This window comes from Nilaparvata lugens, chromosome 4 (assembly GCF_014356525.2).
Source record: "Nilaparvata lugens isolate BPH chromosome 4, ASM1435652v1, whole genome shotgun sequence".
In the NCBI taxonomy this organism is placed as follows: Eukaryota; Metazoa; Arthropoda; class Insecta; order Hemiptera; family Delphacidae; genus Nilaparvata; species Nilaparvata lugens.
This window is the reverse complement of record NC_052507.1, coordinates 9613979-9626739: the sequence shown is the minus strand read 5'-3', so window position 1 is coordinate 9626739 and position 12761 is coordinate 9613979. Positions and strand designations below refer to the sequence as shown.

Below are 12761 nucleotides of genomic sequence, written 5' to 3'. Positions count from 1 at the left end.
CGACAGTGCATGAGATAGGGAAATACTGTATACGGGGACTGTAAACGAACCAATAACACAGAATTAATGGCTTTGCTAGATGTACCTTATTGGGCTATGAAATGTAATCACCCAAATGTTCATATGCGTAAAATAATCCAAGAAGCTGTATACGGAGACTGTAAACTAACCAATAACACAGAATTGATGGCTTTGCTAGATCTACCTTATTGGGCTATGAAATGGTAATCATCCAAATGTTCATAAGCGTAAAATAATCCAAGAAGATGGAAAAAGTAATTATACAATTAATTAATATGTTTGACAGTAAACAGATTACATAACACTTGGAAAACTGGATGTTGTACAAAATACAACACGCGACTGCTTGTGTGATTGAGAAGGGCGCGACTACCGGAAGGTTACGCTATAACAATGGAATGCATCAGTTTGCATAGAATATGGAATGTCATAAAAATCACAAATGATCAGAAAGTTGATATTATTAAACAAGCTACGATTAATGGAATGCATCAGTTTCCATGGAATGTCATAAAAACCATGAAATATTAGAAAATCAATGAATTTCCATCTTCAGAAAACCCTTCTCCCAGATTGCTCTCTAATAAATTCAATTTCAATTCCATATACGGTTCTCTTAATTTTAATTCCTGGTAAAATTGTTCTTTCCCCACATTCTTCAAAGTGTCAAAAGTCCCTTAAAGTGTCATTATTAATGAAATTCACTTCAAACTGTCATCATTTCTTATGAATAAGATCAATGCATCCCATTCAACCAATACTGACAGTTTCAAGTTAATCTCACCCTCAGTCCTACCAACTTTCGCCCATCATACTTACAAATATTCCCTTAACATCTTAAAATTATTCTGTACAAATTTTTATCCCATATTGCATAGGTAATTCAATTTATTAACATTATCCACCTCTAAGTTCAATAATATTACTCTATCAATATTGTTCTCAGTATTTAGTAATTCTATTTATTTACAGGTCTTAATTTTCAACAGTATCGTAATTGAATTCTGTGATCACAGAATTTTAATATTAGAGTCGTTTATTGGTATGATCGATGAATTATTAGAAGAGATGCTTCACTTCTACAGAGAAGCATATTAAGAGACAATTTTTACAGGAGAATATTTCTTCAAATAAGATACAATTAACAACTTCAGTATAAAAATATTTTCCAACACTCTCACATTGCAATTTTATATTGAGATTCTCATTGAAATAGGTGATGGTAAGATAGATAATGAATAAAAAAATATTTCAAAAGATTCTGTGTGAAGAATTTCAATTCAATTCATTCTATCATTTCAACTTTTATAATTATTGAAATTATCAAAATTATGAATCAATTCAATCCAAATTATTCTGGAATTATTTTTCAAATGATTTATATTGTTGAACAAGATGCGATGCATTGAAAATTTATCAAAATTATGAATCAATTCAATCAAAATTTCTGGAATTATTTTTCAAATGATTTATATTGTTGAACAAGATGCGATACTCATGTTATTTTTTTTTTTAATAAGAATGTATGTTTCAACTATCCTATATTAAAATATTCATAGTAAATCATTGACAAATTCTTACTGGACTTGGCATTCTTCGATATGAACATTTCATCCCACAATATTCCTTTTCTAATCAATTTTCAATTTTTCTTTGTATTCCAGATATAATTATGGAATAATAAAACCAAAATAGATAAGTATTGATCCAATCTACAATAAATAATGACAGTTTTGAATAAATCTCATCATGCATGTACACCCAGTTTTTGTTGTATAAGTATCGCATTATCATTCACAATAGCAGAGAAAACTTCTATAATTTTCTTAAAAAACTGAAAACTTCTGCTGTATTCTGTGACAATAATATTATTCATGACAATCATAAGTATCTCACTATATTATATTGATCACGAAATCATGGAGAGGTTACGGTTGTATAATTTATTATTGTTGGCTTCATTCACTGGATTGTCTTTCCACTATAATTTGGCAGGCTATTGATTGTTCACCAAATTAATAAAATTTGTTTTCTTTGGTTGATGATTTTATAGAATGTCGGTTGTCATCCACGGTCGGTCTGATTGTCAGAAACGGGTGGCAGTGACTGGCAGAGCTGGCGGTTGGGCGTCACCAATTGCCTGCAAAATAGATATAATAATGATTATTATTAGTGTAACAACACTAAGAAATTATTATTGTTTTAGTGGATTTGGAAATATATATGAAAATTCACTGATGAATTTTATAATATCAATGAGCAAAATATAGAGAAAATGTGCGTCACCAATTACCTGAAAGATAGAAAGAATTGTATCAATGGATTTAGCAAAATATTTATTAGAAATTGAAAAATGATGATTGAGAAAATGAAAAAATATATCAGCTGCAATTAGGGAGATTTGCAGTTGCGTAGCTTTAGCATTTGCTGTAGTGAACGAACTTGAGTGATCATAATGGTTAACAAATAATTGTTACAAAAATACAACAATATTCTAACTTTCCAACATGGGGAACAATATAATTAAGTTTGATATGAATAAAAATATAATCTGAGTACCCTTTTTAAAGTTATTTAGTCACGACATTAATTTTCGGCTATATATAATGTCATTATAAAGTGATTCACTTTATAGCTGAAATATGTCGTGACTAATTTATAAAATGTACTCATATTTATATTTTTATTTATCAAATGTATGAATTCAGGGATACTTTCTTGTATTTTATAAAATGAAATTATAGTACTTTCTGAAATTGATAAAATAATAATATAATTTGTACTCTGCTTGTTTTATTATTTTATGAATTTCGAATGGTACTATAATTTTATTTTATAAATTTTTATTCATATTCAAAATTATAAAGAAAAAAAGACAAGTTTGATATTATAAATAATGATATGAGCATAAGAACTGGCATGAGCATGAGCATGAGCATATGGTATAAGAAGTAAGAGACGTGGCTTTCCTTTCAGGATATTGTGATGGGAAACAAGTTTGAAGATTAGGACTATCTCATAGGTAGCTGATGATGCCTTCATGAGACTTGTGCGAGGGTAAGGTTTCCATAATCAAATGCTGTATTCATATTGCTCATATATCTCTCAATATAATATATTTTAATAATATATAATATATAATTATGTGTCTTTTTTCTTTATAGCGACTTTTAATATAAATATAAAACTATACAAATATAAAACTCAGTAGCCTACTCTTTTAAATTATTTTGTCAGAACATGTTTCGGACATCAATCAATCAATCTTTTTTTTCAGTGAAAAGCATTACAAAATTGGTCCCGCTGAACCTAATAGTATATTTCGCACCTAGGGCCGAAAATGAGACTTTTCTGGCTCGAAATCGGTTTTCAAGTCCGAGGCCGTAGGCCGAGGACTAGAAAAGATTGAGAGCCGGAAAAACATTTTTGCCCATGGTGAGAACGTTATTTTTCGCCACACAGAAAAATAAACAATATATATATGAAAATAATTTATTGTCTATTATAAGCACTTCCGAAAGCAAAAGTGGAAGGTCATAGCTCTAGCAAATCTGAGGTAATCTGAATATCAGGAAATTGTCCAAGTATTTTTTTTTTATTCTGATTTGTCTAAATAACCTAAAAGATTATGTTCAATTATGTAAGAGGTTGAGTTTAAACTTTTTATTCTTCCAAATGACAATAAGATGATATATTATAAATGTTTTAATTATTGAATGATAAACACAAATAATGAAAAGTTTTTGATCAGCTGTTTTAGCACACTTGAAATTTGGCCAATCTGAATGTCAATGGAAGTTTAGGTTAGAAGTTCTATCCTACTCTGAAAATCGAATTAGTTGAATAGTTTATAATATATATCTTATCTGTATTTTATTCATCCAAATAGAATGATAGTATATTATTGCAGAATACTTTATTGAATTCTAGAAGCATAAAATGATTCCGTTTATCCACTATGTTCCGTGATAAACGCAGTACTAGGAGGTTTGAGGTTAGATTCTATTATACTCTGAAAATTGAATTTGAATAGTTTATAATATCTCATTTGTATTTCATTCATCCAAATAAAATGATAGTATCTTATTGCAAAATACTTTATTCAATTCTAGAAGCATAAACTTATTCCGTTTCATAAACTATTTTGTAAACACGTTCACATAAAATCAGAATCAGCTGAATCAAGGTTATTTTACAGCCCTAGGGCCGTAAAAATTTTACCGGCCTGGCCAGAAAACAATCACTTTCGGCCTCCATATGACGCACGTAAACCAGCTCATTACATCCAAGTGGGGCGAAAAAGATTTTACAGCAGGTGCCTACAAATAATAAAATATAATAGAATGAATGCTAACTTTAACAATAAACTAATGGGAAAAAATCATGAAACTGGGAGTTTAGGAATTTAAAAATGAGTATGAAGTATTAGATGAACTAAGGATGATTGATAGGGTATAGGGTTTAATGGAAATTGGAAAAATCTTGAAAGTGACATTAATGCCCGAAACATGTTGTTACAAAATAATTTAAAAGGGTACTGAGATTTATATTTTTATTTATATTATTATGTGCTATGATTGTTCTTCAGGGGGGCTCAAATATTAACTTCATAGGATATGATATCCCACTTGATACGTCTGGTTCTTAGTACAGAGAGAAGAAGAAAGAGCACAAAAAGTACAAATAGGAATTAAGATCTTGGAGCAGATTTTTGATTGAATGACGCGAAATTCTCAATTTTGGAAATTGAATTGAATTTATTGTCAAAAATCACATAAAAATACTTGTACAATACAATCACTATAGTATGCAATATACAATTACCTACAAATAGACATTTATTGTAACTTGCACAACAATAATTATCAATGTAATTTCGGCACTGCCAACATAAGATTTCTTGTGTGTTCGCAGTAAGTTTCGGTTAACTTATTCAATTCTAGTCAAGTAAGAAGAGATATACAAATTAAATTAAATAGAGCTAAAGAAAGTATTACTACACCAATATACAAAAGTTATTATCAAATATCCAGTTATTGTGATACTATTCGAAACAGTGTCAAAAGTTCTTGATAATCAATAACCTGGTTTGAGGAAAATGTTTTTTTTCCTACAGATACCTTGAAAAGTGACCATTTCTGCACTGATTGCAGGCCGCAAAGAATCACTTTTCCGCATTAATGCGCAAAGTGAGTACTTTGCGTACTCCAGATTTGCAGCATGACAACGCAAAATAGTTAGTAGGTTATATGGAGCACCAGTGCAGGAAAATCAAAATAAAGTTGGTAATACTCATAGTGAGGCCCACGTTATTATGGCAGTGGAGAACAGCGTTGCCTTGCCATTATGTGCCATGATTATTGTCATTTCAATGCTTACATAAGATAAACCCCCTTCAAGCAGTCAGATAAATTTTCAATTGAATTACTAATCATTATAATTCAATTATTATTATTCAATTTTAAATAAATTAAGGCTTTTATTAATAATAAAATTACACAGAAAAACATTTGATATTTCAGGGAATTTCACCCATAATCACCCACTTTTCATATTCAATGGTAACTGTAGGAAAAATTTAATGTGAAATATGTGCGCAAAGTTCGTTTGCTGCACTCAAGAAACCATCATTCCGCACTCGCCTGCGGCTCGTGCGTAAACGTTTCTTTTGTTGCAGCAAACTGTCACTTTGCGCACTAGTTGCACAAATAGCCATTTTATTTTTTATTAAAGAACGAAAACAGACTGAAAGTACCAGAGCAGCAGAAACTTGCAAGAGGTCCTCCATTTAACATCATCAGAGTTGAATGAAAACTGACTGAAAATACTACCAGGGCAGCAGAAACATGCAAGAGGTCCTCCATTCATCATCAGAGTTGGATGAACTAACTGAAAATACTACCAGGGCAGCAGAAACATGCAAGAGGTCCTCCATTTAACATCATCAGAGTTGAATGAACTGACTGAAAATACTACCAGGGCAGCAGTAACATGCAAGAGGTCCTCCATTCAACATCATCAGAGTTGAATGAACTGACTGAAAATACTACCAGGGCAGCAGAAACATGCAAGAAGAGAGGTCATCCATTTAACATCATCAGAGTTGAATGAAAACTGACTGAAAATACTACCAGGGCAGCAGAAACATGCAAGAGGTCCTTTATTATTTAGGCTATACTCACAGTAGCTGATTCGCGCGTATGCGAGATTAGTGGCGTTTCAACAGTGAGTGAGGACGGATCTATCTGCGAGTAGACAACTGATGCCGGGGGGCGGTCCCCCCTGCCCCTGCAGCCCCCCTAGGTGCACCCCCTGTCCAGGCACCCCAACCCCCACCCCTTGGCAGGGGGGCGGCAACTGCTGATGATGCTGCTGCTGCTTTTGTCTAATCAGTGTCGAGTAGACTGAGCTCGGGAGTGAGAGTTCTGCGTAGGTCACTTCGCCCTGTAACAAAATTACATCACAATATTTATTTATCCGTGTATTGGGTGAGGAAACATTACAAAGAATTTAGGAAAGTAACAACATAATTCATTAGTTCAAGTATTACACAATATTGGGAAGAAAAAAACAGAATGGGAAGTATTGATATCATTTACAATGAATAATGACCGTTTATATCCATTTATTGGATCGGTAACATTACAAAGAATCCAGGAAAGAAACAACATAATTCATTATTTCAAGCATTACACAATATTGGAAAGAAAAAACAGCTCTAGCCAAAAACTACTTCTCTTCCTAAATTCAAATTGTAGATTTTTCAAATTCAATTGTAGAACATTTTCCGTGAAAAAAGACAGTTCTTGGCATTGACCTGTTGGTGCATTACCATAATAAATATAATTGTTGTTTTTTTCTTTAGGGCTACTTTTTAAATGAATAAAAATATAAATCTGAGTACCATTTTAAATAATTTTGTCACTTATTTTTTATCATAATTTAAAAGGGTACTCAAATTTAAATAAATTTTCATTTTGAATATAATTTATTATGATCATTGTACAAGATTGAATACAAATTATACACATTATGAATGAAGACTAATTAGAAACTAATTTTGGACTTCACATTTTACTATATAGACCTTCAAATTTTATTCTGTACTTGGCAGCATTGTTCTTATAATTCCATCAGATATGGAAATCCACGAGTGAGCTTTACTCACTAATACTTTGTATTCTTATAATAGAGAATGCTGGCCGGTTCAGAACGGAAATATCGCCGCCGTTATATCCATACCGCTGTAAGTAAATTTGTACAGAGTATAAGTGTTTCGTTATGGAAAAGATCATGAAATATCCCTCAATTATTAGTGACAAGTATTTGTAATAAATTATTCATAACCATTAAATTTGTGATTATTTTATATATTTACCCTTGGTTTGTCGGCACTAATATGAGCCACGTATGGCCGGCTGTTTAGTTTTTCAAATGCTCTCTCATCAGCATCTTGGTAATCTGAAACATTAAATTATTCCAATTCAACAATCTTTTTTTTTTGCTAATAATTTCTAAAAAAATTCAAATTCGGCCTCTGCGCACAGGTTTTCTACCTTGCAGGGACCCTTTATATATATTATATAATTACTTATTATACTACCTAATACATCTAACTATTAAGTAATGTATTTTTTACTTAAGTTTTTGAATTTTGTAATTTTTATTAGGGATGAATAAATTTGAATTTGAACAACATTAATTATTATTATCAAATGGAAGGAAAATTTCAACTTAGTCTTTCAATCATTTTCTTGGGATACACAATGGAGCAGTTGAATTGAATCAATTCTGTCAATAAATACAAGTATCTCAATATTATAATATCTTAGAATCATTTTCAAAAGTATAATTGAGCAATAATCTGGAATGCGTAGAAACTTGATATTACAGTACACCCCGTTATATTACATACCCCCGGCATATCACATTATTTCTGCAGTCCATTGAAACGTCCATCAGAGCTTTTAACCTTGATATAGTAGTCTAGTTACTTGTAACCTTGATTTAGAGTATAACCTTGATATAAAGCTCTAGAGATAGAGCTTTTAGCCTTGATACACCCCGATTTCGTACGGATCTCGCAATAGTGAATTTTTCGAGAGGTTCCTTGAGACGTACTAATCAAGGTTTTACTGTACCAGAAAATTTTTTCCCTCGAATTTGGTAGAGTGTGATTAATCAATCACATGAGAATTGATAATTGTTCTTACAGTAAGTGAACTCTCTGACTAGTCTGAAATGGGTAGAGAGTAATAAAATCTAAGAATTCAAACAAATTCCTCAATAAAAATAATTGAACTCAATATCATTGACTTGGTAATCAATCATTTTCTCACCATCAGTCTGAAATAGGCACCAATACAATTCAAACAATAAAACTCAATTTACTCAATCATGATGATTAAAAACTTGAAAACTGAACATCATTGTAAATGGAAATCTATGAAAAAAATTATAATCTATGATTATTTATTTCTAACTATCATTTTCCCACCATCAGTCGGAAATAGGTAGCAATGTAATTCAAACAATAAAACAACTTCATCAATTATTGGATCCAAGCCACACGAGGCGTTTTTCCAGTCAGCAAGACAGGACAAGAAGCTCTCCGATTGGCTGATAGGGTTGGCGGATCGAGTGACCTTCTTGGCCAGCCAATCTTAAAGCTTATCTGTGTCCTGTCCTGCAGACTGAAAAAATGTTCAGTGCCTCGTGTTGCTTGGTCCTAATGATTGAAAACTGGATCATATTGAATTTAGGAATATCTACTTAAACTGTATAAAATCAGGGCTACTTTCTTGTATTTATAGAATATTTACAATATACTTTATAAGATTATACAGAGTGTCCTACGAAAGGTGTAACAACCGAAGACCATAGATTCTACATTAAAGTTGCAACAAAAAATGTCCAGCAACATTTTCTTATATCGACCTTAATTTTTAAGATATTTAGATTTTTCGATATTTTTAAAAAACTTTAATAACTAGAAAACTCTCAGTCAAAATCTAATTCCAAGGACATGGTTGGAAAGAGGATAACATTTCCAATAAGATTCATATAATTTGTCTCTTCATTTCACGTTTTTACTTTCCTTGCCCTATTACTACCATAGGTAAGGAAAGTATAGCTTTCCAAAAAAATTAAGGTACCCTAATTTCAAGTTTTCTATACGTTTCAAGGTCCCCTGAGTCCAAAAACATGATTTTTGGTTGGTCTGTGTGTGTGTATGTGTGTGTGTATTCGTATGTGTGTATGTCTGTGAACACGATAACTCCATTCCTAATCAACCGATTGATTTGAAATTCTATACTTAAGGTCCTTATACCATGACAATTCAAAATGGCGGATAATTACTAAAAAACCATGTTTTTCACGGTTTTCTCGGAAACGGCTCTAACGATTTTCTTCAAATCTACACCATGGATAGCTATTTATAAGCCCTATCAACTGACATGAGTCTCATTTCTGGGAAAATTGCAGGAGCTTCGTAATATTCTTGAGAAAAATGGCGAATAATCACTAAAAAACCATGTTTTTCACGGTTTTCTCGAAAACGGCTCTAACGATTTCCTTCAAATTTATACCATGGATAGCTACTCATAAGCCCTATCGACTGACATGAGTCTCATTTCTGGGAAAATTGCAGGAGCTCCGTAATATTCTTGAGAAAAATGGCGGATAATTACTAAAAAACATGTTTTTCACGATTTTCTCAAAAATGACTTGACCGATTTTTTTCAAATTCATACCCTGTATAGTTATTTATCAGCTCTATTAACTGGCATGAGTCTCCTTTCTGGGAAACTAATGGGGGATCCACCCCATCCTTGAGAAATGGACTTTGTAACCTCCTTCTCGTGCATGAGGTAGGTAGGTAGAGCGGTTCATAAAAAGAACACATAGTCGAGATATTTCATCTGTAGAACAGCTATTTTGACAACTTTTAAAAAATATCGAATTTCACAATTTACACAAAGGAAAAAGTACTCTGAAAACAATAATATACAGAAGTCTGATCATAGTTTCAAATATGTTGCTGCCAATTGTCATTATGTTATTCCCCTAAATTATTCTCCTTTAAGAATGGGGCTTACAGATCAATGAGCAAGGAAAGTTGTGTGAGTGCGCCACACCAGATTTTTGAACTTTTTATGGGTGTTCAAACTGTTTGGCTTTGAACTTGACGAATGTACTTTTTTCAACTTTGAACGCTCATAAAAAGTTCAAAAACTTCAACACAGGAACAAAATGAATTAAATGAATCTTATTGGAAATTTTATCCTCTTTCCATCCATGTCCTTGGAATTAGATTTTAACTCATAGTTTTCTAGTTATTGACGTTTTTTAAAAACATCGAAAAACGATATATCTCGAAAACCAAGGTCGATATAAGAAGATTTTACCATAGAGAAATGATAGTAAAAATATCTAAATATCTACTTGGTATATACCCATAGTATAGGGCGCTTATGTCGCAACTTTTACTGTTATCCCAAGCCGATAGTTCACGTAGTTCTTTCCTATGCAGCTGTGTGACGCTGGTAGTCTCTCAAATTGTGCCGTTCATACACTATCACCCCAACAAAACAGTAAAAATTGACAATAATCGACAGTAATCGGCTTGAGATAACAGTAAAAGTTGCGACATAAATTCCCTATACCATGGGATATCTACTTATGCTATTGTTTCTCTATGATTTTACTGAACATTTTTTGTTGCAAATTCTATGTAGAATCCATGGTCTTCGGCTGTTACACCAGGGTGGGACACTCTGTATACATATATATACAATATATTATAATACAGTATATTCATACAATATTCTTGTATTTATAGAATATTTAGCCTACTAGTTTCGGTGATTACACCATCGTCAGGTTATGAAAAGGAATATCTAATTTTCTTACCATCGTTCTGAGGTATGATATCAGGATTCTTGTCGAGACTGTCTGCACTCTCACTGGATCCCTTGACAGCTTCGTTGGTTTTGTCCTCGAAGTGCGACCGGCCTCTCAGTCGCAGAGCTAGGAGCACAGCTAGCAGCACCAGGACCAGCGACACCACCACGCCTATCAGAGCGCCTAGCAGAGGTGTCAGGTGCGGGATGATCGGGGTCTCGGCTGAAAAAATGTTGGAGAATATTATTTTTTGAAGCGAACAGTTTTGGTAAGTTTTAAGGATCATGGTTGCAAGATGGTGTTGCAAGAATTTAGTTGATATTTAAGATAATTATATATTTATGTTATGTATAATGTACTGTTTAGTAATGTAGTAATGTTTATATAAATAAGAAGAAGGAGAGGAAGAAGGGAAAGAAGAAGAGGAAGGAGTGGGGGCATAAGAATGAATGAAGAAGAGTACAAAAAAAACTAAGAAGTAGAATTAATATGAGAACACAGGAGAAAAGAGAAGGAAGCAGAGACGGAACAGAAGAGGAGGAGAGAGAAGAGGAAAGAGAAACAATAAAGGTAGAATTTGAAAAGAAGTAGAAGAAGAAGAAAAGAACAAATTTAAGAAGGGCAACCATAAGATCTGGAAAAATGATGGATTGAGGTGAAGACCGGAGAAGAAAAAAAAAGCGGAAGGAGGAGGAGGAGGAGGAGGAGGAGAAGAAGAAGTAGAAGAGAAGAAGAAGAAGAAGAGAAGAAGAAGAAGAATTAACGAAGAAGAGTACAAAAAATTTGTACAAGTAATATGAGAGCACAGGAGAAAAGAGAAGAAAGCAGGGACGAAACAGAAGAGGAGAGAGAAGAGAAAAGAGAAACAATAAAGGTAGAATTTGAAAAGGAGTAGAAGAAGAAGAAGAGAAGAACAAATTTCAGAAAAGTACGGTAACCATAAGATCTGGAACACAAATATTGTAATGAGGAGAAGAAGAACAAAAAGAAGAACAGAAGAGAAAGAAAGAGGAGAAGTGAAAGAAGGTGAATAAGAAGAAGAAGAACAAAAAGAAAAAGAAGAAGAAAAGGGAAGATTAGAAAGGAAAAATTGAAGTGCATTACACAACTTTTGCCTCCCTTGCAGGTTCACCGCAATCCCCCCCCTTTCAAGAAGATACAGGAAAGAAGGAAAAGAAGAAGGAGAAGTAGATCTTGAAGGAGTAGATTGAGGAAAAGGAGAAGAGGAAGTTGGAGGAAAAGATTAAGGAAAAGGAGAAGAAGAACAAACAATAGCAAAAACAACTGGAAGAAGGAGAAGAGGACAGGAGAACAATGAGAAGAACGGGAAGTGAAGAAAAAGAAGAATGACAAGAATAGGAGAAGAAGAAGAAGGAGGAAGAGACGACGAGCAGCAACAAGGAAGAGAAAAACAGGAAGATGAAGAAAAAAAGATCAGCGAAGGAGAGGATGGAGGAGGAGAAGACGAAGAGTGAGGAGAGGTGGAAAGAAAAGAAGAAAAACAACAACAAAATACATGAACGAATAAGGAGGGAAAGAAGTTTAGAAACAAGAATAAGATCAAAACAGATGGAGAAGGAGAACAAGAAGAGGGAGAAGAAGCAGAAGACCGAGAAGAATTAGAACATTAACAACAAAAGACAGAAGAAGAGAGAGGAGAAGAAGTAGTGGAAGAATAACATGATTAGATCATATTATTTATGAAGAAGGAAAAGTGGAAGGAGGAGAAGAAGGATAAAAAGAACAAAAACTCGACCGAGAAGAATAAGAACATCAACAACAAAAGACAGAAGAATAAGTGTAGGAGATGAATTGAAGAGACAAGAACTGGATCA

General features: G+C 33.0%; 1 protein-coding gene across 1 annotated transcript in view; it reads right to left on the bottom strand.

Moving 5' to 3' along the window:
* Window positions 1–2054: 2054 nt before the first annotated feature.
* Window positions 2055–12761, bottom strand: part of LOC111057666 (nephrin) — a 176737-nt gene continuing 166030 nt past the window's right edge. Inside the window, exons 7-10 of the mRNA XM_039425664.1 lie at window positions 10936–11148; window positions 7400–7482; window positions 6204–6465; window positions 2055–2161 (exon numbers count right to left, since the gene is read on the bottom strand). Coding sequence (XP_039281598.1) covers window positions 6241–6465; window positions 7400–7482; window positions 10936–11148 — 521 coding nt within the window. The 3' untranslated portion in view covers window positions 2055–2161; window positions 6204–6240. The remainder of the gene's footprint in view (window positions 2162–6203; window positions 6466–7399; window positions 7483–10935; window positions 11149–12761) is intronic.